At 43.0% G+C, this 27,223-nt stretch overlaps 1 protein-coding gene across 1 annotated transcript; it reads left to right on the plus strand.

Moving 5' to 3' along the window:
- Positions 1 to 205: 205 nt before the first annotated feature.
- Positions 206 to 27,223, plus strand: LOC118661464 (aldehyde oxidase 4-like). The gene is made up of 14 exons (XM_036319566.1): positions 206 to 498; positions 4,668 to 4,725; positions 8,766 to 8,862; positions 9,473 to 9,581; positions 16,353 to 16,479; positions 17,795 to 17,856; positions 19,523 to 19,606; positions 20,170 to 20,250; positions 21,313 to 21,457; positions 21,692 to 21,784; positions 24,264 to 24,415; positions 25,815 to 25,908; positions 26,881 to 26,990; positions 27,206 to 27,223. Exons 1-14 carry the CDS (start codon positions 445 to 447, stop codon positions 27,221 to 27,223), a joined length of 1,284 nt encoding a protein of 427 aa, XP_036175459.1. The 5' UTR covers positions 206 to 444.

Below are 27,223 nucleotides of genomic sequence, written 5' to 3' on the forward strand. Positions count from 1 at the left end.
CTCCTGCACGCCCCACACTGGGGATCAAGCCCACAACCCGGGCATGTGCCCTAATTGGGAATCGAACCGTGACCTCCGGATTCATAGGTCGATGCTCAACCACTGAGCCACGCCAGTCAGGCAAAACTCGATTTTTATTTATTAGTCCCCGGCTTTCAACACATTTCTGTAGAATTCCATTCTGGACTTCAAAGGGGAGAGGCAAGGATACTGAGTTGGCTCACTCCTGGCAAAGGAGGAGACAGGGTGCTGCCAAGAGCCCTTTGAAGTGCTGGCAGACGGGGCGGGCAGACAGCCCTGGTTGGTGTTCCTGTCTGCTGACGTGTGGCTATAAATCACCTGCTGAAGCTTGGGCTTTTCCCATACGGATAGGCATCCGGGTGTTGGCTCTCTGACCTGCTCTACTGGAGAAAACCTCCTCCTGGGGCCCTGCTTTCTGGCACAATGCCTTCTCTCCCCAGTTCTGATGAGCTGATTTTCTTTGTGAATGGAAGAAAGGTAAGTTTACACAATGATTAATATGAATTTTTGCACACCAGAGACAAAAGCCAAGCTAGTTTCTTTTCACTACGATACCACTCCTTAAGTAACCTCTGCCTTCTGTCTTTGTCAAGTCATATGTACTGGTCTGAACTTGAGCATGGGTCATTCATTCAAGGTTTAGTGCAAAATTATGAAAGCATGGCGGCTTTTGCTTGCTCTGAACTTTTCTTTTGGACAGTAAGGAGCTCCCGTTTGTATTTGTTGGATTACAATGGGAGTGAATTCTGACCCAGGTTATGAAAAACTAGATGAGCTCTACTGGAGTTCACTGATGTTATTGCAACAGAAGGTACATATGACATTAAGGATGCTAATCACAAAGAATGGTTTTGTTTTGCCTTCATACATCCACTCAGCTGGTCAATTAGCCCAGAAACTGAAGCAGCTCTCCTGAGCCACGGGACAGGGAGGCTGCTGTGTCCACTGGGGAAGAGGTGCAGCAACTCGAATCTCTGTTGTCCTCAGGCCTGTACTTGAATGAGCAAAATGAATAAATAAAATGTTTGAGGTGCTTTGGGACAATTAGGTGGGAAAAAACTTATAAAATATTAAAACAGAAAATTGTTTTGAAAAGTCATTTGGTGTTAATGATTTTGCTTCCTACGCCTCGTTGTGCTGCATTACTCATGTTCTTCCCTAAAAGGGGGGACACAGCTTTAATCATGGCAGGCATTCTTGGAGTGTTGCCTGTCAAATAGCAGGGAAACAACATTTTTAGGAAACCCATGAACTAAAGAACAAAGGGTGAAAGAGAAAGCAAAGAACCAAGAAAAAATCTGGGTTTAGCAATACTGCTTACCAATTGGTCAGGATCTTGCATGACCTGAAGCCAGCTGGCATGTCAGAAGAATAATTGCTGAGTGGACAATTCACAGGAATTCAAACGCTAAGAACTTTTCTGAGTTCAAGGAAAACGGGGCTTTGTTGCTTTGCCTTTGCTAGTAAATAAAACCATGTATCCTTCAATAACACATTCAAATGAGTATTCCCTCTCCAGGTCTCCCAATCTTTTGAATTCATAGCTGATAGTTTGGTATTTTTCCCTTTCTCTGTCTTACAAATTTCTAAGACAAGTTGTAGATGGCAAATAAAAGGGGGGAAATATATGCAACTCTTTGAAGAAATTAGGTTTGCTGTTATTTTTGTGGTTGATCATCTTCCCTTTAGACCCAGGAGCGCAGAGTTGAGCAAAGCACATTCCTTCACCAATGGCACATCCTCATCACAGTCTGGACAAGGCTCTTCTTTTGCTTTATATTATTTTCTTTTTTCTTCTTATTTCTTATCTTCTCTTTATTTCCTTTTCCCAGATGCATTCACTCTTGTGCATTATAAACATACATCCTTGTCATATACTTTCAATATAGTCATTTAGAAAGATAGACGTATCCTTAAAATATATGCAGTTGATCCTTGAACAATACAGGTTTGAACTGCACTGGTCCACCTATATGTGCTTTTTTCCCCCAATGTATTTTCCTTATGATTTTCTTAATCACATTTTCTCTAGCTTACTTTATTGTTAGAATACAATAGAAATATATATCTTATATAATAAAGAGGTAATATGCAAATTAACCCTCATTCCTTCACAAGATGGCTGCCTACAACCAGGCCAGCTGGGGGGTTAGTGAGGGACGACCAAATGACTGAACAATCAGGCTGCATGGGGTGACCAGGCTGGCAGGGGAGGCAGTTGGGGGTGACCAGGCCCACAAGGGGGAGGTGGCAGTTAGGGGTGACCAGGCTGGTGGCAGGTGCAGTTGGGGGCAATTAGGCCGGCAGGGGGGCAGTTAGGGGAGACCAGGCTGGCAGGGGGGGGGGGAGTTGGGGGCAATCTGGCCAGCAGCTGGGGCAGTTAGGGGTGACCGGGCTAGCATGGGGGGCAGTTAGGGGCAACCAGGCAGGCAGACAGGTGAGCAATTAGGAGCCAGCAATCCAGGACTGTGAGGGGGATGTCCAACTGCCACTTTAGGCCCAATCCCTGGAATTGGGTCTAAACTGGCAGTTGGACATCCCCCCAAAGGGGTCCCAGATTGGGGAGGGTGCAGGCTGGGCTGAGGGAACACACCTCCCCTGCATGAATTTCATGCACCAGGCCTCTAGTGTATATATAACATACAAACTATGTGTTAATTGACTGCTTATGTTATTGGTAAGGCTTCTAGTCAACAGTAGCCTATTAATAGTTAAGTTATGGAGGAGTCAGAAGTTATATATGAATTTTCAACTGTGCAGGGGGATCAGTCCCCTAATCCCACATTGTTCAAGGTTCAACTGTACAGTGTTTGGCTTTGCATGAGTGTATTTATATTCTTACGTTACCCAAGTGAAATTATGATTTACTTCACAAGACGTATACATCTCCTTCTATTTCTTTTGTGACTCAAAAGAGATCTATCCATGTTGCTCTTTGAGCACTTGGCTCATTATTTCTGCATGTAGAGTTCTCCAGGCTGTGGACATCCTGCTTATCCAGTCCCCCAGTGATAGACACATGGGATGCTTCCAATTCCCCACTACAAACAGTGAACACCCTACCGTTATTTCCTTACCAACGCTGGCAGGAAAATCTCTAAGTGAAATTAAGGCATGCCAATGTCTCAGGTTCTTCCAGGTGGCTTTTCAGGAATCCTGCACAAGTTACATTTTCCCACAGTTCATTGCATGATAAAGGCTGCCTTCTTGCCAATATAAATATACGATTTGCTAATCTATGATGTGGCAACACTTGATACAATCAAACTTGCTAAAGTGTGTTAATCTGATGGGTGTAAAATCTTCTTACATCATGGTTCTCCCTTGCTTATCTCTAGATCTTGGTAAAGTTGCTCCTTTATTCATATACTTAGTAAAAAGAAATCATTTCCTATGTGTCTATAAAGTACCAGAGGAAACAGAAGGTACGAGTACAATTTTATGAGTGCAACTTATGGTATGACCAGAATTTTTCATATGATTATGGAAATATTTATTTATTTTTAAAATATATTCTTATTGATTTCAGAGAGAAAGTGAGGGGGGGAGGGAGAGAGAGAGAGAGAGAGAGAGAGAGAGAGAGAGAGAGAGAGAGAGAAACATCAATGATCAGAGAAAATCATTGATTGCCTGCTTCCTGCACTCCCCCTACTGGGGATGGAGCCTACAACCCAGGCATGTGCCCTGACTAGAATGAAACCATGACCTCCTGGTTCATAGGTCAATACTCAAGCACTGAGCCACTATGGCAGGGCTGAAATATTTATTTTAAATGGCTGGGAGTGCTATGTATTTGAGATGTCAGAATTGCAGTTAGCATCCTTTCATTAAATTCCCAACGTCTAATCTTGTTTTCTCCTACTTCGTTTGGGCTTTGATCCTCCCATGTCATAATGGGTACTGAGCTTATCTCTGGCTCTTCAGATCCTCTGAGGACACAGAAGGAAGCTTGGAGATACGAGACATTTATTAAAAATAATGTGGCTTGTTGTTGTTTTCCTGGGGTGATAAAAATACAAGCACTTTTAGTAGAATAATGTCCTCAGTGCTACCTTTCCAGGTGACTTTCTCTCCAGTTCTCGCTAATGTTGCCTGACTGTACCTAACCAGGGAGCTGCTTGGGCAGGGAGGGCAGACAGCTTTCATAGCATGTGTCAACTTTGACCTATTGGCGGTAACAGCTTGAAATGCAACGTGAGAGACAGAACAGAGATTGATGCTCCCTCTGCTCTTCCCTGCATTTCACTGGGGAAGGATGGAGAAGACAGGGGTGTCTCCCTTAAACACACTCCCTTATGATCTTATGACTCCCTTAGAAAATCTTCTCCAGCTAACCTGTTTTGTGGCTTTCTGTAGCCACTAGGTAACTTGATCAATTTTGGAACCTGTGTATCCATTACCCTAGATAACTCTAAGGAAAAACAACCCAGAATTTATACTTGTCATATGTATTACAAAATCCAGAGGCATTAAAATAATGCTCCTTCATTTTTTCAAAATTCTGGTTCCAAGTATTGTGTTTCCTTTGCTGTTGTTTAGTCTTTGGACGTCATCACCTGTCAGAAACATGCCCCTAAACAGCAGGTAGGCTTGCCACACGTTCTGGTGTTCTCTCCCTAAAGTCCTCCTCTCGTTCCACACTGTAGGTCGTAGAGAAGAGCGCCGATCCTGAAATGAACCTGCTGTTCTACCTGAGGAAAGTCCGTATCCTTATGTTTCGCTGTAATCCGTCTGGATTGGGTGGTAAACAGTGAGCATGTTAAGACTTCTGAAGAAAGTCGCCTGTATTTGTTCTAGGTCAATAACCTGGTGTCCAATTTGTAGCGTCTAGATGGAGTTCAGAGAATGCATCCAGAGGTGATAGATGTGTACTTTATTTGTTGTATTTTTCATCTGAGCACACAACCAAAAGACCCCTCCAGGGAACTACGAGGGTCCACGGGGAACAGCTTTGGAAAATAATTTCATGACTTCTGAGGCCCATGGTCACCCGGATGGCGGCTTCATGTTCAGGCATGTGAAGGTGAAAATGCCCATTCAATTGCTCAGTGCAGCATGTCCCTGACAATGGTTTCCCACAAGCACATTCCATTGACTTGTCGCGTATGCCTTTTCGTAAACCTTATTGAAGAAAACAAGGTTTTATAAACATTTCAAAATTCCGAAGTCGAGCTAATGCCCTCCCAGATCTCCACCTGGATCTAGAGCTACCTTAACCTCTCACTCCTCTGAGACCTCCAGTAGAACTTCCATAAAGATTCAAAAAGCTTTTCTTGGTTTTGGGGGGCAACTATAAAGGGGGTAGCACGAGGGCATGATGATAGCCCTATACCTGTCTGTCTGCCTCCCAACATACATACCCTAATACACGACTTTATTTCTCCATGTTCTTCCCTTGCCAAAGTTATCTAATAAATGATGTGTGCTGGATGCCACCTTTTCTTTTTCTTTTTTTTAAAGGATATTTTTTTAAAATATATTTTTTATTGATTTTTCACAGAGAGGAAGGGAGAAGGATAGAGAGTTAGAAACATTGATGAGAGAGAAACATCGATCAGCTGCCTCCTGCACACTCCCTACTGGGGATGTGCCCTCAACCCAGGTACATGCCCTTGACCGGAATTGAACCTGGGACCCTTGAGTCTGCAGGCCAATGCTCTATCCACTGAGTCAAACCGGTTAGGGTCCACCTTTTCTATTGAACTCCTTGCAATATAGTTTCCTACCCCATCATTTTACTCCTCTCGTCAATATAATCTGTCCCTATTCCACTCACTATTCCAGGAACTGTACAGGTGACTGTACTATCACCACCACCCCAACCCCCAAGCCTTCCATTTGCCCAGCAAACTCCTATTCAACCCTTGTCTCTTCCTTCCCTCCCAAGCCCGATGTGAGTGCCCTATGACACTTGCTGTCACCCCTTCACTGGCTGCCTCCCTAACTAGGCTGAGGGCAGAGGCTGTGTCTTCCATCTTGCCCCTGAACACCTGGTGCTTGGTAAAATCTGTGAGCTGCAAGAATGGCAGGAAGTGTTAGGGCTTCCGTGGTGGGACAGTGAACACATCTCATTTTCCTGTTCTGCACTACAGCCAGGATCTCACAGAGATCAAGCTGACTTAAAATGGCACACTCTCCTCGCCCCAAGTAGCTGTGGGCCATTCGCTCTCTTGGTGCATTACCTGGCCTTGCAGATTAGGTTGCTTTGAACCAGGCCAGGAGGTGTGGAGGGAGAAGATAAGCAAGAGATCCAAGAATTCACCCCAGCAGATGTGGGCTGGGCCGCTGGGATGAACGGGTTCACTCCGGGGGAGGCTGTGACCTTGGGAAGGAGTGAAATAGTGAAAGAAAGATGGGATGGCTCCCCCACATTTGATTTTCTGTGTGACTGGGTCCCATTCTTGCAGCGACACCTAAGTCAGGCCCCAAGGCAGCAGCAAATTGGGGTTTTGTGGGAGCCTGAAGTTTTTATAATATTGGAGACCTGCCTTCAGGGAAAAAATATAAAATTAGCAATATAAATTAGGTACAAGGCCTTGGAAGGGGCCATGGGAGTCCTGTGAAAAGTGCAATAGGCCAGTGCTAATGTAGGCACATGGGGTGCTGACTCTGGCAGAAAATCCAGTATTTGTGGCTATCCATGAATATTCATGCAAATCACCCACTTGAGAAACAAGTTAAAAATTAGCCTCTGGCCCAGTGGGTGTGGCTCAGTGGTTGAGCATCTACCCAGGAGCCAAGAGGTCACCTGTAGATTCCGGGTCAGGGCACATGCCCATTTGGGGGCTCAATCCCCAATAAGGGGCGTGCAGGAGGCAGCTAATAAATGATTTTCATCACTGATGTTTCTTGTTCTCTCTCCCTCTCCTTTCCTCTCTCTCTAAAAATCAATAAAAACATATTTTTAAAATAATAAGCCTCTGCCTCCATCCCAGAAATATTGCCTCTGTAATCAGAGGTTGGGGCCTGGAAGTCTCAGGTGAAACACATTTACTTAGAATGACTTCTTTATGCCGTTAGGCACCAGGAAGAATGAACAGAAGAGGACACTGGGGAGATGGGACTGGGAGGCTGGGGTAATTCTGCCTAGAGCGGCTTCCGGCCATGTTTCCTTGGGAGTCCGTGCATTTTCAGCTTGCTCCTAATACAGATGAATTTCTTCACTTAGGAGGTCTAGAGAAAGCCCAGAGAAGTCTGTAGTGAATTTAGAAGTGATACAAAGGGAAGTGGTAGGGTGTGCTGACCAACAGTGAGACTCTGACGCTGCGTAAATGGGAGATGGCAGAGCCAGTGAGGGAGGATTTGGCCTGTTGTTTGCTTTTGTGTGTTTGTTTTCCTGGAATAATGAGTGGGATAGGGGCAGATATATTGGCTAGAGGAAAATCATACAATAATTAATAAATAATGATACAAGAATAAACTCTGTGTTTTATGTATTCACCACTGTAGGCCTGCTTTTGCCCACCCCCTGTTTTTCACCTGGCAACCTACTTAATGATGAGCTTTAGCATGAACTGACAACATATGGAAGGAACTGTTTGAGGCAGGCACCTCTGATGGGGGTGGAAGAAGGAAGCATCAAACTAGCTGTTTGGTGACTGAAGGAGAAAGCAGCTGGTTGCACCAACTTTTTGCTTTTTCACTCAAGGCAATGTTAACACATGCATCACAAAGCTGTTTCACTCCAGGGGTGTACTGACCCAGCCCAGAATTACATCTCTTTGTGCAGCCGCCTCTAAGATGAAGTTAGTCTCTACCTCTACCCAAGCCATGTATGATCTCCACCCATGAAATCCTTCTTAAACCTCAACCAGAAAAGGTCCCAAGCCAATTCTAGCAGATTCCTACAGAACATAACGCCGGGGTGTTACGTAAGATATTTGTTCTCCCTCTGTGGAAATATGCAAATGTTTGACAGAGGAAAAGTACACAGTGGTTGTTGACATGACTAGCTCAGGAACCATGGTTATTAAATTAATAGTCCCTCATCCTTAAGAAGGTAAAAGCATTGCATTGCTGAGTCAGAGAAAGACAAGTTGCCCAGGAGGATTTTTCTAAGTTTTGCATACACACCACCTCCACAGCAATAACATAACCTGAGTCCAGAGTCCATTGTCCACAACTCTGGATTTAACAGGCTTTTCCCTTCCTCATTTGGACACACACCCCGATCTAACAGGCACGAGGCTCTCTGTATTCTTCATGTACCCCACTTAGTGGGACTATCCAGATGGTGCGCTGTAGAAATGGCTATGTGTTGAGTTGGGAAGGGTTGCCCTAGTCCCTTTGGGAGTGCCATCTTATTATCTTCCAAAATATGAAAAAATTTGCATTTAGAAATGCATTTGAGAAAGAAAGAAAACTCCTTCTCACTTTTATCAATGAGCTCCTTTACATGCAAAAGTGGAACTCTGAGCAAGGAACTCAAGAGAACATGTTACTTGTTTGCATCTGAGCAAAAAGAGTGTAAAAAGCAAAGGGCCCCAGCCTGTGTGGCTCAGTGGTTGAGTGTTGACCCATGAACCAGGAGGTTACGGTTCGATTTCCAGTCAGTGCACATGCCTGGGTTTCAGGCTCAATCCCCAGTAGACAGCGAGCAGGGGGATCAAGGATTTTCCCTCATTGTTGACGCTTTTATCTCTCTCTCCCTTTCCCTTCCTCTCTCTGGAATCAATAAAATCATATTTAAACAACAAAAGCAAGGGGCCCTGGGCCCCTCTTTTCCTTGACTCGCTTCTTTCCAGTCCACCTCACAGGCACCAAGTATGGCTGTGGGAGTGGAGGCTGTGGCTCCTGCACTGTCATGGTGTCAAGATATGACCCCAAGACCAAGAAGATCCGGTATCCTTTATGATGGCCAGGGCCATGCTTGGGTACATCTGGGAAGGATGTGGAGCCTCCCACTTTATTGTCCATATTCACTACTCTCCTCTCCCCAAGTGTCTATGGCACTCACATAGCTCTGGGCCTGCTCTCCCTGCAGCTTCCTAAGTTCCAGATCTTTCCCATAGACTTTCTTCCCATCAGATTATATTTAATTGGACTAGTGTGCAACCAGAATATTTGTATTTTTAAAAGCTTTGCATAGCTGGGAATCACTAGACTTAACTAACCCATGGTAGTTTATATAAGTTAATATATCATCTTATGATTAGTACAAAGTTTTTTTTCCCAAGAATGAGGGGGGAAAAAATAGAGAATTGAGGGTCTCTGGGAGGCCCTACACAAAACGCTTCCTTATTCTATTTTTCCATTTCTTTTTAATATCCTACACCAGCCACATGTAGGTTCTTTCTTGAACACTTCCAGAAATTTATGGTTTTATATCTAGAGTTCTCTGTATTCTCACAGAAATACAGTTTCCTGATTCTCCTGGACCGACATTAGTCCCTGAATTATGCTACCCATCCCTATGATTCCCAGGTGTTCTCTTTACACAATTCTATCACAGTCATTATCCAGTTACCGCGTGCCTGGTGCCCATCTGTTCTCTGTATGGGGTTGCTGTCACCACGGTAGAAGGTATAGGAAGCATCAAAACCAGGATTCACCCCGTGCAGGTAAGAGTGTACTCTGATTGGGACCAGGTGTTGGTATACGTACCCCACATAGTCCCATGTACTCTAAATAGGTCACCAGCTGTGAAATCCTTTGTGTTTTTAAATTTGAACTTTGTTAGATTCCATGCTTCATAGCTAGGGATTTTTTCAAAGATTGGTGTATAAACTAAGATTTCTTCATTAATTTTAATACATCTTACTTAGCTTCTCAGCCCCATCTTTGCCCTAAACTAAAACAAGGACAGTTCAGTCTTTATGAGAAAAGAAAATGAGACAGAAAATCAGAAGTTTATAGAAGATAACTGGTTGTCTACCACATTCAAAATACTGAACTCTGAATGAGAGGCTAATTTGTGTACAAATACTCCCCACACTCACCAAATGCCTCAGGAGAAACTGAGCGGCCAGGTGGCAATAAAACACAGCTAAAATGACACCGTGTTTACTAAAGTTTACAGGACTTTTTGAAGAAATGGCAATGCTATTTTCATATAGTAGCATAGGAACTGCTGCAGAAGTTGTTTTAAAAGCAGTGTATAGAAAGAAAATTGTAAATAGCCATATTTTCCCTTGTCATTCTTTCCCTTCAAAAACTGTGCTTGGAGCATAGAGGCTAAGAGCGTCTTCTGACAGTTGTTACCATTGATGGGTATTTGGTTATAGTGCATGTCTTTCAACCATAATCTTAATGACTTTTTGATCTTATTAAGATCCTACCTCATACCTGACTCATCACCTTAACAGTCATGGAAGCACCTAATGCTGCAGCCTATCAGATTTCTTTCTCTCCAGTCATCTTTCAAAATCACACTTGACAATCAATATTACATTAGTTTCAGGTGTAAAACATAGTGGTTTGGCATTAATATAACTTATGAAGTGATCCCCCTGGTATTCTGGTACCAGCTGGCACCATACAGTTATTATAATATTATTGACTATATTCCCTATGATGTACTTTACATCCCCATGACCATTTTGTATCTGCCAGTTTGTACTTCTTAATTCCTTCCCCATTTCACCCAGTCTCCCAACCCCCGCTCCCATCTGGCAACTATCAGTTTGTTCTCTGAAGTCATGAGTCGGCTTCTGTTTTGTTTGTCTGTTTATTTTGTCCTTTAGATTTCACATAGAAGTGAGAACATATGGTATTTGTCTTTCTCTGTCTGACTTATTTCACTTAGCATAATACCCTCTACGTTCAACTGTTGTCCAAATGGTAAGATTGTATCTTTTTTAAGGCCAAGTAATATTCCACTGTACCATGGCCTTTAAAAAAAATTTTTAAATCTTTATTGCTGAGATTATTACAGATGGCCCTCTTTCCCCCGCCCCCGCCCCCTCCACCTGGTTCCAATCTGCCACAGGCCTTCACCATCCTATTGTCTGTGTCCATAGGTGATGCATATATGCATGTAAGATCTTTGTTTAATCACTTCCTACCCCCCCCCCACTCCCCTTCCCCCTGAGAATCCTCAGTCTGTTCCATTTTCATGCCTCTGATTCTATTTTATTCACCAGTTTATTCTGTTCATTAGATTTCTTATTCGTTTATTTTGATTTTTAAATTCACTTGTTGATAGATATGTATTTGTTGTTCATAATTTTTATCTTTACCTTTTTCTTCTTCTTCCTCTTCTTAAAGAATACCTTACAGCATTTCATATAATCCTGGTTTGGTGGTGATGAACTCCTTTAGGTTTTTCTTCTCTGTGAAGCTCTTTATCTGACCTTCAATTTTAAATGACAGCTTTGCTGGATAAAGTAATCTTGGTTGTAGGTCCTTGCTATTCATCAGTTTGAATATTTCTTGCCACTCCCTCTGGCCTGCATAGTTTCTGTTGTGAAATCAGCTGACAGTCATATGGACGGTCCCTTGTAGGTAACTAACTGCTTTTCTCTTGCTGCTTTTAAAATTCTCTCTTTGTCTTTAGCCCTTGGCATTTTAATGGTGATGTGTCTTGGAGTTGTCCTCTTTGGATTCTTCTTGTCTGGTACTCTCTGTGCTTCCTGGACTTGTAAGTTTATTTCTTTCACCAGGTAGGGGAAGTTTCCTGTCATTATTTCTTCAAGTAGGTTTTCAATATCTTGCTTTCTCTCTTCTTCTAGCACACCCATAATGTGAATGTTAGTATGCTTGAAGTTGGCCCACAGGCTCCTTACATTGTCTTTATATTTTTGGATTCTTTTTTCTTTTTGCTCTTCTTGTTGAGTGTTTTTTGCTTCCTTATATTTCAAATCGTTGGTTTGGTTCTCAGACTCCTCTACTCTACTGTTGAATCCCTGTATATTATTCTTTATTTTAGTCAGTGTATGCTTAATTTCTGACTGGTCCTTTTCCATTTTTTTTTTTTTTTTACTTAGCATATTAGACTTTTATTATATAGGATTTTTACTCCCTATAAGGATCCTTTCCCATTTTTTTTGGCATTCTCATTAAGATCCTTGAAAGTCTCACTAAGTCCATTGGAGGTTTCTAGAAGATTCTTGAATAACCTTATAACCATAGTTTTGAACTTTATATCCAGTAGTTTGTTTCTTCCATTTCTTCATTTGTGACATCTTTCTTTGTCTCCACATTTTGGCTGTTTCCCTGTGTTTGTTTCTATGTATTGGGTAGAGCTGCTATGACTCCTTGATTTGGTAGAGTGTCCTTGTGTAGCAAGTGTTCTATAGGGCCCAGTGGCTCAGCCTCCCCGGTCACCTGAGCTGGGATATCAGGGTGCAGTTTCATTGTAATTGAGACTTGATTGCTGTTGGTGTCACAGGGAGGAATTGACCTCCAGGCCAATTGGCTGTGAGGATCAGCTGCAACTCAGTGGGAGAGTTGCTGTTCAGGAGATACCCTTTGGAGCAGGACTTGCTGCAGTGGGGCTTTGGTGCTCACTGAATCTGCCCTTGAGTGTGTTGCTTATGGATGTGTAGAGCTGTAATCTGGTATAGGCTGACACTGACCACTGAGTACACTGGCTCTTGGGTCTCCAGGGAGGTGCAAAGTCAGCCACTGTCTGGGGCCACCTAGCAGGAGCTACAGAGAGATCTGCAGATTTCTTCTCTTTGTATCAGATTTGGAAGTGCCCAGACAAGGCCCAGCTGTGAAGCAAGGCAGGCTGGTGCTGGTGCCAGGTTTTGGAACTTTTATTAATAGGTTTCGGGCTTCCTGACCCAGCTGCAGCTTGTTTGAGATTTTAACTGAGCAAGGACAGGCCATTCATATGTAAAAGCCGCTGCTTGCAGCTTGAGTTGGGTTGTAAATTGGATGAGGCAGGGTCTTAGGGAATCACCAGGGTGGAGCAAACAGAAATGGCTGCCAGTCAGTCCTGACTCAGAGGTCCTAGCACAGGAACAATGATCCCTGCAGCACCTCCATATGGGAGAAAGCCATCCTGAGTTCCTGTCCTGATACCAGACAATCCAGGTCCTCCTGGTATGTGTCTGTGTTCCCCAGAGCCTCGCCCTGGTGCTGGAGCTCAGAGGAAGCAAGACCTTGTAAGTTCAGTTTGTGGTGCTGGCCTTTTAAGAGGATCAGCTGGGTCTCCAGAAGCCTCAGTGTCACTGAGCCCCAATCCGCACTGGTTTTTACAGCCTGTAATTTTTACTGCCTGTAGGAATTTCTCTTCCCAACTCTGGAATCCTGGGCTGGGGGACTGGTGTGGGGCTGGGACCCCTTGCTCCTCTGGGCGGCCTCTGCAGAGAAGATTAAAAAAGTGGCCCATGTGGGTGCCAGACCAGCTCATTCTGCGCCTCTGCACCTCCTACCAGTCTCAGTGTGCTTTCTTCTTTACTTCTCTAGTTGTAGGACTTCCATTCGCCAGCTTTCCAGCGGTTCTGGATAATAGTTATTCTGTATTTTAGTTGTAATTTTGATGTGGTTGTGGGAGACGATGAGTATAGACGTTTACTTAAGGCCACTATCTTCCTACTTTGCATATATTGATTCTGTACAATTTTTTATGCACTAGTTCATTGATGGACACTCGCGTTGTTTTCATATCTTGGCTATTGTAAATATTGCTGCAATGAACATAGGGCTGCATATATTTTTTCAAATTAGCATGTCATGTTAACAAATACAGTCTTCATTTCAGTAATTGTATTTTTAACTGATTCTTTTTTTATGTTTTGTGATTGCCATTCTTATGTTTCTTATCTCTTTGTTGAAGTTCTCACTAAATTCATCCACTTTTCCCCTAGGTTCATAGAACATCCTTATAACCAGTGTTTTAAGCTCTGCATCTGGTAGATTACTTGTCTCCGTTTGTTGAGCTCTTTTTCTGAAGTTTTGTCCCATTCTTACATTTGGGACATTGTTCTTTGTTTCCCCAGCCATTTTGGCTGATTCTTTGTGTTTGTTTATGTTTTAGGTGAATCTTTTACACCTCCTGGTCTTGGCAGAGTTGGTGTCCTGTGGGTCCCAGCAAGGCATTCTCCTTCATCACCCGAGTGGGTTGTATGTGCCCTCCTATTATAGTTGAGCTTTTTTTGCTGTGGCTATGTCAGTGGGACAAATTGACCCCAAGTTAACTCTCTGTGAAGAGTGTCTGTGACTACAGCAGACAAGCTGTTTTTCAGGGGCTGATTCCATGGAGTGGTTTTGCTTTAGCAAGATTCTAGTGCCTGCACTGTCCACCCTTTGGGTCTGTTGTTTGTGTAGCTAATTGGTTGATGTTCCAGTGTGGTCTAAAACCAGGTATGATGGTTCTGGGACCTCTTGGGAGGATCTCTGGTGCAGACCAAGTCACTTGCTGTACCTGGCCCAAGGCCACCAGCTAGAAGCTACAAAGTGATCTGCAGATGGTTGCCACCTGTGCTGGACCTGGAGGTGCCTGGGAAAGGCTAGGCTGCAAACCGAGGCCAGCTGCCACTTGTGCCAGAGGCATGAGGCATGCTGGGGCCAGATGCTACTTGTCTAGAGTTCGCGTATCTCTAAGAAATTTTAGGAAAGTCCAGAGGGTAGGCTTAGACCTGCCACTTTAAAGAGGTTTCAGGTTTGTGCATAGTTGGGTAGGGCAGGTTCTTAGTAAATCACTAGGGTGGGGTGAACAGTGTTAGTCAAATTAATTGGAGACTCAGATTTGCCACTACCTGTACTAGCAGGCCGGGCAGGAGAAGGGCTGAACATAGGAACAATGGTGTCCGCCAGATGGCTATGTGGTGGGGAGAGCTCAACCAAGGAACAATGGTGTGCACTCTGGGGTTTCTGTCCAAGAGAGAGCCACCCTTCCAGCCCTCACCTGAAGCTAGATGATTCAGGTGTCCTTAGGTCCCTGGCATTTTTCAAGCTGCTGTCCCTTTGCAGGAACTTGGGGCAAATGTTTGTGGGTAAGTAAATCTGTGCTCAGGCACTTTTAGAGGGTGCCTGGGTCTCCAGCTTTCTCCATCTCACTCAGACAGAAGCCCTGCTGATTTTCACAGCCAAGTATTGTAAGGACTCCTTTTCCTGGCAACTGGTGCTCTGGATATGAGGCTGGGATCCCTTGCTCCCTCCATCGCCAAGGTACCCCACCCTGTTCTTAACCATCATAGGTGGGTGTGGGATCAGCCTGTTTTGTGTCTTTGCCTCTCCCTCCAGTCCCTATGTGTCCACTTCTTTAAACCCTTAGTTGTAGGAATTCCATTCAGCTAGTCTCCAGTGGTTTTCAGTGATGGTTGTTTTATAATTTGATTGTAATTTTGATGGGATCATGGGAGAAGCCAAGCACAGCATTTACCTACTTCACCATCTTGACCAGAGGTCTCTCTCAATATGCTAGATTTGTTCAGTAGTGCCCTGGAATAGCCTCATATTGGCTTGTGAGAGCTGATTGTTAAATTTTGGGGAATTTTGTGAGCCATTCTTTAAACACAGCCATTATTAACAATGAAACTATACAAACTTAAAATTAAATAAGTAATGACAAAAACAAAGTTAATAAATATCATCACTCATCATCTGCTAATTATTTTACTACATTTTACTGTTGTCTATACCCTTAAGATTATTTGTCTATTATATCTACTTGGTGGAAATGCCATAGAATGGAATGCCACTACACATCTCTCCCCAGATCCACATTCAATGACATCACATTGGAAGCCTGACACCAGCCCTATTGGAAATATTTGCACAACTAAAATTGGTAGAAACTACAAATCAGGGCTTTTCCCCCAGAAACCATGTTGTTAAGATTGACCACCACATTTACAGCCAGTTGATATGCCACATCTGAAACCACACAGCCACATCTCCCTTTAGCTTTAGAACAATGTCTGCCCTTTTTTTTAATGGTTACATATGCCATTGTTGCATTAACATAATTATTTTTTTTAATTACACTTGATATTCAATAGTATATCAGTTTCAGGTGTACAGCATAGTGGTTAGACATTTATTTAACTTCCAAGGTTTCCCCCAAGATGATGAAGTAAGTAAATATTATGTTGACTTCTCCCCAATAAGCCTAGTACCCACCTAATAACATATATAATTATTAAAATATTATCGAATATCTGTTCTTTAAGTTTAGCCATAGTTGAACTATGTGGCTTTCATCTCAGGGGGCGTGCTGCTTGAAAAATGTTGAGCCAGTTGGTTGAACACCATGCAAGAGACACATGGGACAAAGTCACACAGAGGAACCCAGAGTCATGTCTCCCATCTACATCTTCATGGCATAGATTCTTTGTATAGAGTGGATGAAGTAAATTGTTATTTCTCACTCTCTTTTATTTCCTGTCCAGGATAAGGAAACCAAAGTTTTAATGCATAAATAATGTACCCTTTCCTCCCAGGAAAGACTTGCCAAGTGTCATGGCACACAGTGTGGCTTCTGCAGCCCAGGGATGGCGATGTCCATCTACACGCTGCTGAGGAACCACCCAGAGCCGACCCCTGAGCAAATAATGGAAGCTCTTGGAGGTGAGCCTTCCTGGCCTTCTGCAGGCAAGACCTGAGATAGGAATTGGCCGAGTAACTAGAGAAGGAGGTCTCAGCCATGGAGAGAAGTTGTGGCACAGCTTTGGGCTTCCTCTTTACTACCTCTCTTTACCCAAGTCCTTTCCAGGAAGTGCTGCCTTCAATTTGTCATTCAAGAGGCCAAGAATTGGGCTATATTGGTTTTATCACAAAGCTTTCTCCCTTAACAGAGCCCATTGTCCTTCTGCAAAGCCATTCAGATGGGCTGTTTATAACACATTCAATAGAATCTTTTCTAAAAGTGGAAATCTGGGTAGTATGGAAGAACAAGATTTTGTTGTTTATTTTTAAATTAATCTGTTAGGATCATTCATGAATTCTATTATATTAATTATACAAAGAGAATAGGCTTTCAGATACTTTATAGTTTTACGTTCTGGTTGGGTTCATTATAAGATCAAAGAGGTCATAGATAGCAATTACTTATCATAATAAGCTTGGTGATGAATTCAATTTTCTATAACAAATAGCTGTCAAGTTTAAGTGAACAAACACAATTTTCTACAAAAAAAAAAGAGAGAGAGCATGTCATGTTATCAAATGTAGTCTTCTGTAACAAACATACCTAGTTTCAAAGCAACTGGTCACTAGTTCTTAGGAGAAAGCTGTAGGAGCAAATCTCTGAATATTATAAGAAAGCTCTTGGTCCCTTTCAATAAGAAGACCTAGACAGAAATTCAGTTTTATGATGAAAAGATGTAGACTAAAACCAAGTAATAATTCAACATAAATTTTATGGTAACTGATATGGAAATATCCTCTAGTTACTAGAGTCTAGTAGTTTTCCTTGTCTCTCAACAACTTCTTTACTCAAAATTTTTCAGTTTCTCACTAAGTACTAAAACTTTGGCCTATGGTTTCAATTATAATTTTAACCAAACCTGAATAGATTTGAACAATTGATAATTGTTCAATGAAATAACCCACACTAATGACGTATATAGAGTTTGGAAAAATCAGATATATTGTGGTTTTTCTTGCTTTTTTTTTTTTTTAATATACACGGTTTTATAGCAATGAATTATTTCCTCCCAGATTCTATGCCTGTAATTCACATAGCGGCCACTATGAGACTATGTTGTAAAGTCTGGTACAAGATCTATTTTTGAAGAACATCTCTGTTCCAAAGAGCGATTTTGCTGGTTTGGGAAGCAAAACAGAATTTAATTACTATTATAACTTTCCACTGAAAACATGAAGTACAAATATGCAGTATATTTCTATATCATTTGTTAAACATTGATCTCTTCTTAATCAGGTAATTTGTGTCGCTGTACTGGATACCGACCAATTATAGAAAGTGGAAATACTTTCTGCGTGGTAAGTTAAAATAAAGAATATGTATAAAATTTTTTTCAGCTGATTTAATTGTTTCTTAATCTATATTTCATTTTCTTCAATAAAGTTTGCATCTATTGAAAAGCAAAATTATTAAAAGCTCAGTATACCCTCTATGCCATGTATGTAAGCTTTGAAGGAACATGTATGAAAGAGAATTAATGAACAGGAAGGGAAGACACTGAGGAGGCTTAAGAAGACTAAGCCTGGAAAGACATGATGAGTGCATGGAGTTGCAGTAACTGACCAGCGCAGTATCCTATGATCCTAAAGAGGAGACATACTTCTGACGAGGTCTCAGGGAGGTGTTTTTCCAGCACCCATTTTTTATGGCAAAAATTAATTATATAAAGTTTCAATTGACCAAAACAACTCAAGGTATACAAGTTAATTCCAAATTCTAAATATTTTTTAAAAGAAACTACTTTTAGGCCAGTAATGAAGAATTCAAAAAGCTTTTACAATCTATGGGCTGGCTTATTTTAAATCCTGAGTAAAGTACTATTTAAATTGAACCATATGAATTGCCAATATTCCACCATTCTTGACTCATGAAAACAACAACTTCATATGATTCAACCCAATGCTATGTAATTATGTCCATGGAGATGAAATCTATAGAAAGATGGGCATTTTGTTTCACTCATTCTGGGTCCCCACATTCAGACATTTACAGTTATTTCCTTTATTGTGCATAGCGTTGTCACCAAATCCAAATCCCTTCTTAACTCTGTAGGAAATTACTTACTCAAGTCCTCCCCAGAGACTTGAGTAAAAATATAAGCCACCACTTTAACTCTTCCTAGTGTCAAAAACTGTGAGCAACTATTGCATATTTAATCTAACAACCCTCTTTGGAACATGTTTTATTTTCCGAATTTAACAAACTCAACCCAGCTAGCATGTGCTAAAGCAGGAGCTAGAACCCAGGCCTCCTTGTCTCCATGTATGAAGGCAAACTAGTGGCCTGTGAACAGCCACAGACGTAGGCCGTGTCTGTACATGACAAGGGCAGACAGGAATGAAATGATTCACCTGAGAGTTGCAGTCCCTGACCAGTGGACTCAGCCCCAAGACACTCGTTTGGTTCTGCACAAAAGGTCCTGAAAATTAAGGTCAAATGGTCTGGGACTTAAATTATCCAAATAATTCAGAATAGCTACACTAACATGCAGATAAACTGAGGTGTTCCATTTCTTTAGATGTGTGTGTAGCAGGTCTTCAAGGCAGTCTGCCTTCCCATGAGTTCATTAAAGATCCACGCTGTCTGACCCTTTCAAGGAAAAAGAGCCTTTTTGTTTAGTTTTGCTTTAAGTTACCACCTTATAGCTAAACTCCACTTACCTCACGTTTTAGTGGGAAGCCTTAACTGCTGACCAAGCATTCCTCTAACTCTCTCCATCCTCCCCTGAGACTTGAGTGAGGCCATTAACAAGACCCTATCATGAGCGTGGTGCGCGTTCCTGCCATTTCTCTAGCTGTTCAGTGAATGAATACCTTGTTCCCCACCCCAGCCCATTACAGAGTCCTTGAGGGCAAGGACACACTCTATGACCTCCTCCTGTGGGGCCCGGGCACTGCCTGGTACTCGGGTTAGAATTTAAAGAATCAACCAATGATTTTGTTTTAAACTGCGTTCCTTCCGAAGGCATCACCTGTTTGTCAGATGAAAGGATCGGGAAAATGTTGCATGGATCAAGAAGAAGGGTCTTTTGTGAGTCGGCAGGAAAAGGTAAGTATCTGGTGTTCTGCTGCAGTTGGATTTGACTAAAAAATACCCACGTAAATCCAAATGTATTCACGTTATCTACTCTTTTCAGTGAATTCAGGGCGTAAACAGTCTTCAAAAGTCCCCCAAATGGGCAGGCCCCTGACTTTCATGAGGCCAGTCACCACAAAAGGCTGTCCTCTGTCAAAAGCATTCCAACTTTCTGTGCTAATCTGGGTTTACCCACCCCCTCACCCCCAATCAAGTGACGTAAGCAGTGGTGCATCTTTATGCTCATGGCAAATATGTATCAGCAAATAACATGTGAGACCCAGCACAGAAGTTTAAAACCCAACTCCTGACACCCAAAGAGCCAGCCCCGAGCTCAGTTAAGCTGCCAGGGACACCATCATGGTCTTCTGAAGGTGGGAGAATCCTACTGGGGGCACCCTGGGCCCTGGCACCCACCTTTAGTGTCTGAGGTGTCAGAGGGTCAGGCCCTAAGTCTGAAGTCCCACAGTTAGAGACTCCTGTGCATCTCCCAGTAACTCTGAAGCTCCACTTGCATTTTGTTTTGTTTTGTCGAGATATGTACCAAACTGTATAATGAAGACGAATTCCAGCCCTTGGATCCATCCCAGGAACCTATATTCCCTCCCGAACTGATAGTAAGACACTTTACTTTTGTTATTTCAAAACATAATGTGCTATAGTAAGCCTCTTTGTATTATCCTGTGGAATTACCAAGCTTTAGACAGTAGAAGCTGGAACTGTGTCCACTATAATAACCCCTTTCGAGGAACTTGTTCAGCCCCACTGTAAATACTTTGAAGCAGATAGTTTAGAGGCGTGGGGCTGCCAGGACCTCAGAGATGCTTTGGTCCCACCCCCTTTGTTGAAGGGTCTGAGCTCAGAGCTTGTAGGTGACGTACCCAATGGCACACAGCTACCCTGTGAGATACGTTTAAGGCATTTTGTAAAACCGGCCCAGTAAAATTCAAATGATACTTATTATGATGGAATTAAGTTATTCTTACAGTTAACCTCTGTGATTTCAACTCAGGTGGGAGAGAGAGCGAATAATATAAACCGTGTGATAGGCCCATCATTCTACTCCGCGACTGTGCCCGGGAGAGAGCATGAGATGAGGGATATGGTCCTACCGGCTTCTGAGAGCCTCAGTCCCTGCACACCCCTCAGAGTGTGAGAACTTGGACACGCCTCGTATTTAAAGATGATATGCACACATATTGATATAGATATACACATGTGCATATATACATTATAACAACATCCACATACACTATACCTGGTGGATGATTTAAGGGATGTTTTTCAAGGATAACTTTGCCTATAAGCAATTTTTATCCTACAAAAAAAAACCCTAATCCCAAAGATGTGACCCCTCTGAGTCATTCTTGGGACAGAACTAGAGTGAGAAGCTGGGCCCTTTAGACACTCATCATACCATGCGCCTCCTCTTCACAGAGTCTGCTCTACTCTATATGCAGGCATTGACGGACAGATACCTATTTAATGCAGTGGTGCCCACACAAAACTTATAAATCTGGTCTCAAACAAAGCCACCCTTTCCTGTTCCCTAGAACTTAGGTCTCATCAGAAAACTAAAATGGCCAGCGGGCCACTTGGGCACCCAGAACAGTGTATATACTCATGGCATGCAGCCCAGCAGCCTTACCTGAAAGTCTGTGGGCTTTGCTTCTCTGCAGAGGATGGCGGAAGATCCAAGCAAGAGAAGGCTGACTTTTCAAGGGGAAAGGACCACCTGGATTACCCCTGTGGCCCTGAATGACCTCCTGGAGCTGAAAGCCAAGTACCCCAAGGCCCCCCTTGTCATGGGGAACACTGCAGTGGGTGGGTGTTTTAAAGTCTGTTCTTTAGGTAACCCAAACACTGTGTCTCTCTTTAAACTCCTCATAAATGCAATTCATCTTTACTAGTGGGTGCCTCTGCCTTTAGAATGCTTTGTTGCTTTCTTTTGCAAATGTCTTTTTTGTCACCATTTTCCCTCTTGATTTTCTGTAAGCAACATCTAGTAGCACTCATTGACTTCCTTTCCTAATTGCTTTAAATGCTTTTCTCCTTGAGGACCCGGCATTAAATTCAAAGATGAATTCCATCCAGTTTTCATATCTCCATTTGGGCTTCCAGAACTGCATTTTGTGGACAGCACAGACAATGGTATGCACCTTCTTTTTCAAATAATATGTAATGATTGGCTGTTGGTGGACTGTTCATTATATACAATGGGCTGAATTGAGCACTTCATAGAATAACTGACCTCATTCATTCATTCAAAAAATGTTTATTGAGCATCTACTCTGTGTTTTCCATGAGCTTTTTCAAACTAACCCACTCCACTCAGCTGTGTCACTGAGGACTGCATTGTCAAGGGAGCCATAATGGCAGTAAGATGGCAGGTAGTTCAGCCATGTATGGGAAGAGTCACTGAGTAAGAAGACTTAAGACATTGGCTGGCCGGTAGGAAAGCGTCTTGCTAGACATCATTATTTTTTCTTTCTTTTTTTTTTCCCTTTACCCAAAGATATGTTTTTATTTTATTTTTTAAATATTCTTTTATGTTTTTATTTATTTCAGAGAGAGAAAGGCATTTATTTTAGAGAGAGAGAGAGAGAGAAACACAGGCCCGGACAGGGAATCTAACCCAAAACTTAGCTATGTGCCCTGACCAGGATTCAAACCCACAACCTGTTGGTGTATGGGACAATGCTCCTAACCCATGGTCGGCAAACCGCAGCTCGTGAGCCACATGCGGCTCTTTGGCCCCTTGAGTCTGGCTCTTCCACAAAATACCACATGCGCACATGCAGTGCGATTGAAACCTCGTGGCCCATGCGCAGAAGTCGGTATTTTGTGGAAGAGCCAGTATTTTGTGGAAGAGCCACACTCAAGGGGCCAAAGAGCCGCATGTGGCTCACGAGCCGCAGTTTGCCGACCACTGCTAACCAACTGAGCTCTCTAGACATTAATTTCTGATTCACAAATCTGTTTAAGGCTCATCTACACCCACACACACACACTCACACACACACACACACACACACACACACACACACTCACAAACTAGACTACAAAATGTGAAGGTTTAGCTGTGAACAATAACCTTATTCATTTTACGTTCTTTTAACAATTTAGCAAGTGCTTTCATATCTCATTTCTCTTTATCCTCACAACAACCCCCGGAGGTATACATAGCAGGCAGCCTTGGGATCTCTGTTCTCCTAAAGGATTTGTAGAGTTAAAGGCTGAAATACCTTCCCAACTTCGCACAGCTATCAATCGGTTACGTCGGGACTAGATCCCATGTCTCCTTACTCTTAGTCAAGTACTCCTTTGCAGGATGCACCAAATAAGGCTGCCTGAGAAACATATCCCACCGTCCACGAACCAAAACTCAGCATCTGAATGGAGAACAGGCTACAGGAGCTAAAAATGCTACATAAAATAGGGTTCTCCCCAGTGAGTAAACAGCAATCAAATGGAAAATTGACTGCTTCCCTTCTGACCTGCTAATCTGAAGTCAGTCTGCCCAGTAATTCTTTTCACCTCTTGCACTCCCAGGAAGAGGTGGAGCAGGGGGAAGCCAGGCTGGTGCGGGGGAGGGGAGGGGGGGTTGGAAGGAAGATTATGGAAGTACTTGGTGAGGGGGGGTGGGCAAGGGTTGGGGAGGTAGAGCCTACAGAATCAAAACCAATGTTTCTCAATCTCTTTATTGCTGCCTCTCTGAGGAGCAATAGAACTTTTTTCTGTAATCATCTCTCCATGAAATTTTAAAACCACAGACAATGTATCTTTTTATGTACAGTTTGTATATCAGAGCTTTATACATAAAAAGGAAAAGGTTATTTTCACCCCCTTGGGGGCAGTATTGCCTCCCTTAAGAATACATAAACTAGCCCTGACCGGTTTGGCTCAGTGGATTGAGCTTCGGTCTGCGGACTGAAGGGTCCCAGGTTCGATTCCAGTCAAGAACATTTACCTTGGTTGCGGGCACATTCTCAGTAGGGAGTGTGTAGGAGGCAGCTGAATTGATGTTTCTCTCTCATTGATGTTTCTAACTCTCTATCCCTCTCCCTTCCTCTCTGTAAAAAAATCAATAAAATATATATTTTTTAAAAAAGAATACATAAACTAGATGACATCACTACTCAAAGCATCCCCTGTGAGTTCACCTGCAGGAAACCGACCTGAGGCACAGGTGGGTGTCTATTCTCCTTCTGACAAGGGAACAGTAGGAAGCAACAGCTCTGGAAGGAAGGCAAGCGGGCAACGCGAACGTGCACGTCAAGTCCCACTCGGGTTTGCTGAGCTTTTAAGAACCTTAGAAAATCTTGGCTGCAAATTTTATATTTGATCAATACATTCCAGAAAACACTAAATTAGAAATAAACTAATAAATTTCAAATATCTGTGTTTGACGTATATTAGCATATATGGCATATATGACTGTACACGTGACTGAGAAAAAGAATTTGGTACCTAATATCTGGGGATAATGCAAACTGCCAGAAATGAGCTTCATCTTTGGCTCCTGTCATCCTCAGCCAATGAGAAAAGGGAAGATCTGTTCGAAAGGTGGCTTCCATGCAGCCCAGGTGTCTTTTTCCTTTCAGTTTTCATGCCAGTGTTTTACTTTCAGGGGTGACAATCGGGGCGGGCTACAGCCTCGCCCAGCTGAATGATGCCTTAGCTTTTATTGTTTCGGAGCAACCAAAGGAGAAGACTAAGACCTACCGTGCCCTCCGGATGCACCTGAGGACGCTTGCCGGAGTCCAGATCAGGAGTATGGCGGTAGGTTCTCTAGTGTCATAGGAAATGGGCCATAGTACAGTCAGCCATATGGTTCTGTTCAGTTGAGCAAACATCACTCTGAAGAGGAAACCCAACAAGTCAGTGTTAAATAAATCTGTGCAACATGAGAGTGTGTGTGTGTGTGTGTGTGTGTGTGCACGCAGGTGCGTGCGCCCAAAGTGAGAGTGCTCACATTGTGTGCATGTGTGTGCCCAGAGTGAGAAGCAGCATATTATGTAACAAGATTATGCTCCTGGAATCTGAAGGTGCCCAAATTCTAATCTCAGCCTGTCACCTGTGAGTGGCATGATCCTGGAGAAACCACTTTAAACCACTGTTTCTCCATTGTAAAAATTAAGCCCGGCCAGCATGGCTGGGTGGTTGAGGGCCAACCTATGAACCAGGAGGTCACAGTTCGATTCCTGGTCAGATCACATGCCCGGGTTTCGGGCTTTATCCCCAGTAGGGGGCATGCAGATGGCAGCTGATCAATGATTCTCTCTCATCATTGATGTTTCTATCCCTCTCTCCCTCTCCCTTCCTCTCTGAACTTAAAAATAAAAATTAAGGTTCAACCCAATGGACTGTCTCTAAGATCCTGTCTGGTTCTAACAGTCTGTGAAAGGTTTCTTATCCAAGGTTTCTATAGAGCCTGCCTTTCTGAAATACTCTTTGATGGATGGTTCTCCTCTTAGAGCTTAGTGATGAGGTCAGTTTCCAAACATCTGTATCCCAAATGTCAATTCTTGGACATCCCCAGTTATCTAGTTTATCAAGGTTTCCTATTATCTAAAATTTAAGAGAAATTTGGTTCAAACCACTACCCATTCCACACATGGTGAGTAGCTCAGTGGGGCTGGGCAGGGGGACACATTTTCCTAGTTGTCTCTGGCTCCATTTCTGTTGATTCTCAAAATCCACCATATGTTTTCACCTTGGGCATCTTCTATCCCTTTTTCTGGATCCTGTTTTCCTCTCACCGTCTTGCCTTCTTAGCTCCCTTCAAATGTCCTCCTTATTGACAGTTTGGGCACAGCAGCACCGCAAACATTTAGAAAATGAGTTCCATTTCCCGGTTCTTTAGAGTTTCCGCAGGCTGCAGTCTGCATCTTCCCCTGTGTTACAGAACACTCCCTCTAGGGCCAGTTCTCAAAGACAGCTGGCTCCTCGTTACACATGGGAAAGGCTTATTTTCTCAGGCAATGAGTCTGAATGGAGTCAGGGGTCGGAACCGTGCTCCGTATGTTGTCTGAATCTACTTCACTGCCCCAAAGCTCTGCCAGATCTTTCTACGAAGCAGAGAATTAAAAGCTTACACAAGATCCCTGCATGCATAATTGCTTATCTGTTAAATAGCTAAGAGTAGCTAAAAAAAGAAGTGTCTCCTTTATATATTTAGACTTTAGGAGGACATGTGGTGAGCAGGCCGAATTTTTCTGACCTAAATCCAATTTTAGCAGCAGGAAATGCTACCATCAATCTGATATCTAAAGGTAAGAGACCAACTTTTAAGCATTCTGTTTTATAATTATCACTGTCAGGTAGCTCCTTCCATGAGCTATGACCTGGGAACCCAAGTATATCCAACTTAGACTTACCAAATACATATAGGTGATAGCTACATTCCCCCAAACATAAGGATGAAGCTGAGATCAATTATCCTGTTCTCTAGATATTCTGTATCTCATAGATAAGTTACTGCACCAGATAATTTTTCTTAACTGTTTGGACACATTCATGCACAGTCCAAAAGCAGTTATCAAAAAATGTCTGAGGTGCATCTCTGTGGTTTCAAAGTTTTATGGCATATTTGATTTCAGAGTTACATAAAGGTGGAATTTTTCTTCTAGGACTTTTCATTTCAAACAAAATCAGCTTTGTGGGGCACATGACTCATTACTTCTCTCTTTATTCACAACCAGTTTAATCCTTGCCAAGGATAAATGATTGTACTTAACGAAATACAAGCAGTGCATATTATTCATAGAACTATTGTTGTGACCCTCTTTGATTAAAATCACATTTAAAAAATATGGTGGATCAAATAAGAAAGCAGGGCAAACTGCTTAAAGAAAGGAAGCTTTATCTGAGGCACCCCACCTCTGCCACTAGTCCCGCCTCCAGCACTTCGGACAGGTCATCTAACCTCTCCGGACCTCTGGACCTCAAGTTTCCCATGTGTGAAATACATTCTCCCCATTTCCCATTTGTGAAACTGGGTTGTTTCTCTATAGCCTTTCAGCTTATCTGGCCCAACCCTTTCATTCTAACAATGAGGAACCAGAAGCCCCAAAGGTTCTGGAACTTCCCTACGGAGACACAGCATGGAACCTGGAGCTAGAACCCACATTGTCTGGCCCCCAGCCTGCACTCTCTATCTTTTCACCCAATACATCACCTCTGCCCCTGGCTGGATATTCTCCAATTGAATATGTGCATTCTAATCAAGGTCATTTCTCTGATAGAAGGAGAACGGCAGATTCCTTTAGACGGCCATTTCCTTGAGAGAGCACCTGAAGCTGACCTTAAGTCAGAAGAGATTGTGTTATCTGTTTATATTCCCCACTCTACACAGGTAAGGACTCCTGACCAGCTGCCCGCCCAGGGGCACCCTGCTCACCCTGAACCCTGTGCAGGAGCCACAGACAGACTCCCAGGGATAGTGCCATCTCCTTTCCCAACCAGCAGCTGCAGGGAGACGATTGGGCTGTGCTCAGGAAGGGCCAGGTTCTCCATGACCATTTCCTGTGCTTTCCTATCAGGCCCATCTTGAGCTTTTGTGGACCTTAGACATTTTTGCCTTCATGA

The sequence above is a fragment of the Myotis myotis genome, unplaced genomic scaffold (genome assembly GCF_014108235.1).
Source record: "Myotis myotis isolate mMyoMyo1 unplaced genomic scaffold, mMyoMyo1.p scaffold_m19_p_8, whole genome shotgun sequence".
Classification (NCBI taxonomy): Eukaryota; Metazoa; Chordata; class Mammalia; order Chiroptera; family Vespertilionidae; genus Myotis; species Myotis myotis.

Bases quoted from the DNA above. Each gene is read 5' to 3' on its own strand.
- LOC118661464 (XM_036319566.1), top strand. From the start codon at position 445: ATGCCTTCTCTCCCCAGTTCTGATGAGCTGATTTTCTTTGTGAATGGA. The intron at 17,857-19,522 runs GTAAGTTAAAAT...TTCCTTCCGAAG, and splicing joins GTGGAAATACTTTCTGCGTG to GCATCACCTGTTTGTCAGAT. The intron at 24,416-25,814 runs GTAGGTTCTCTA...TTATATATTTAG, and splicing joins TCCAGATCAGGAGTATGGCG to ACTTTAGGAGGACATGTGGT.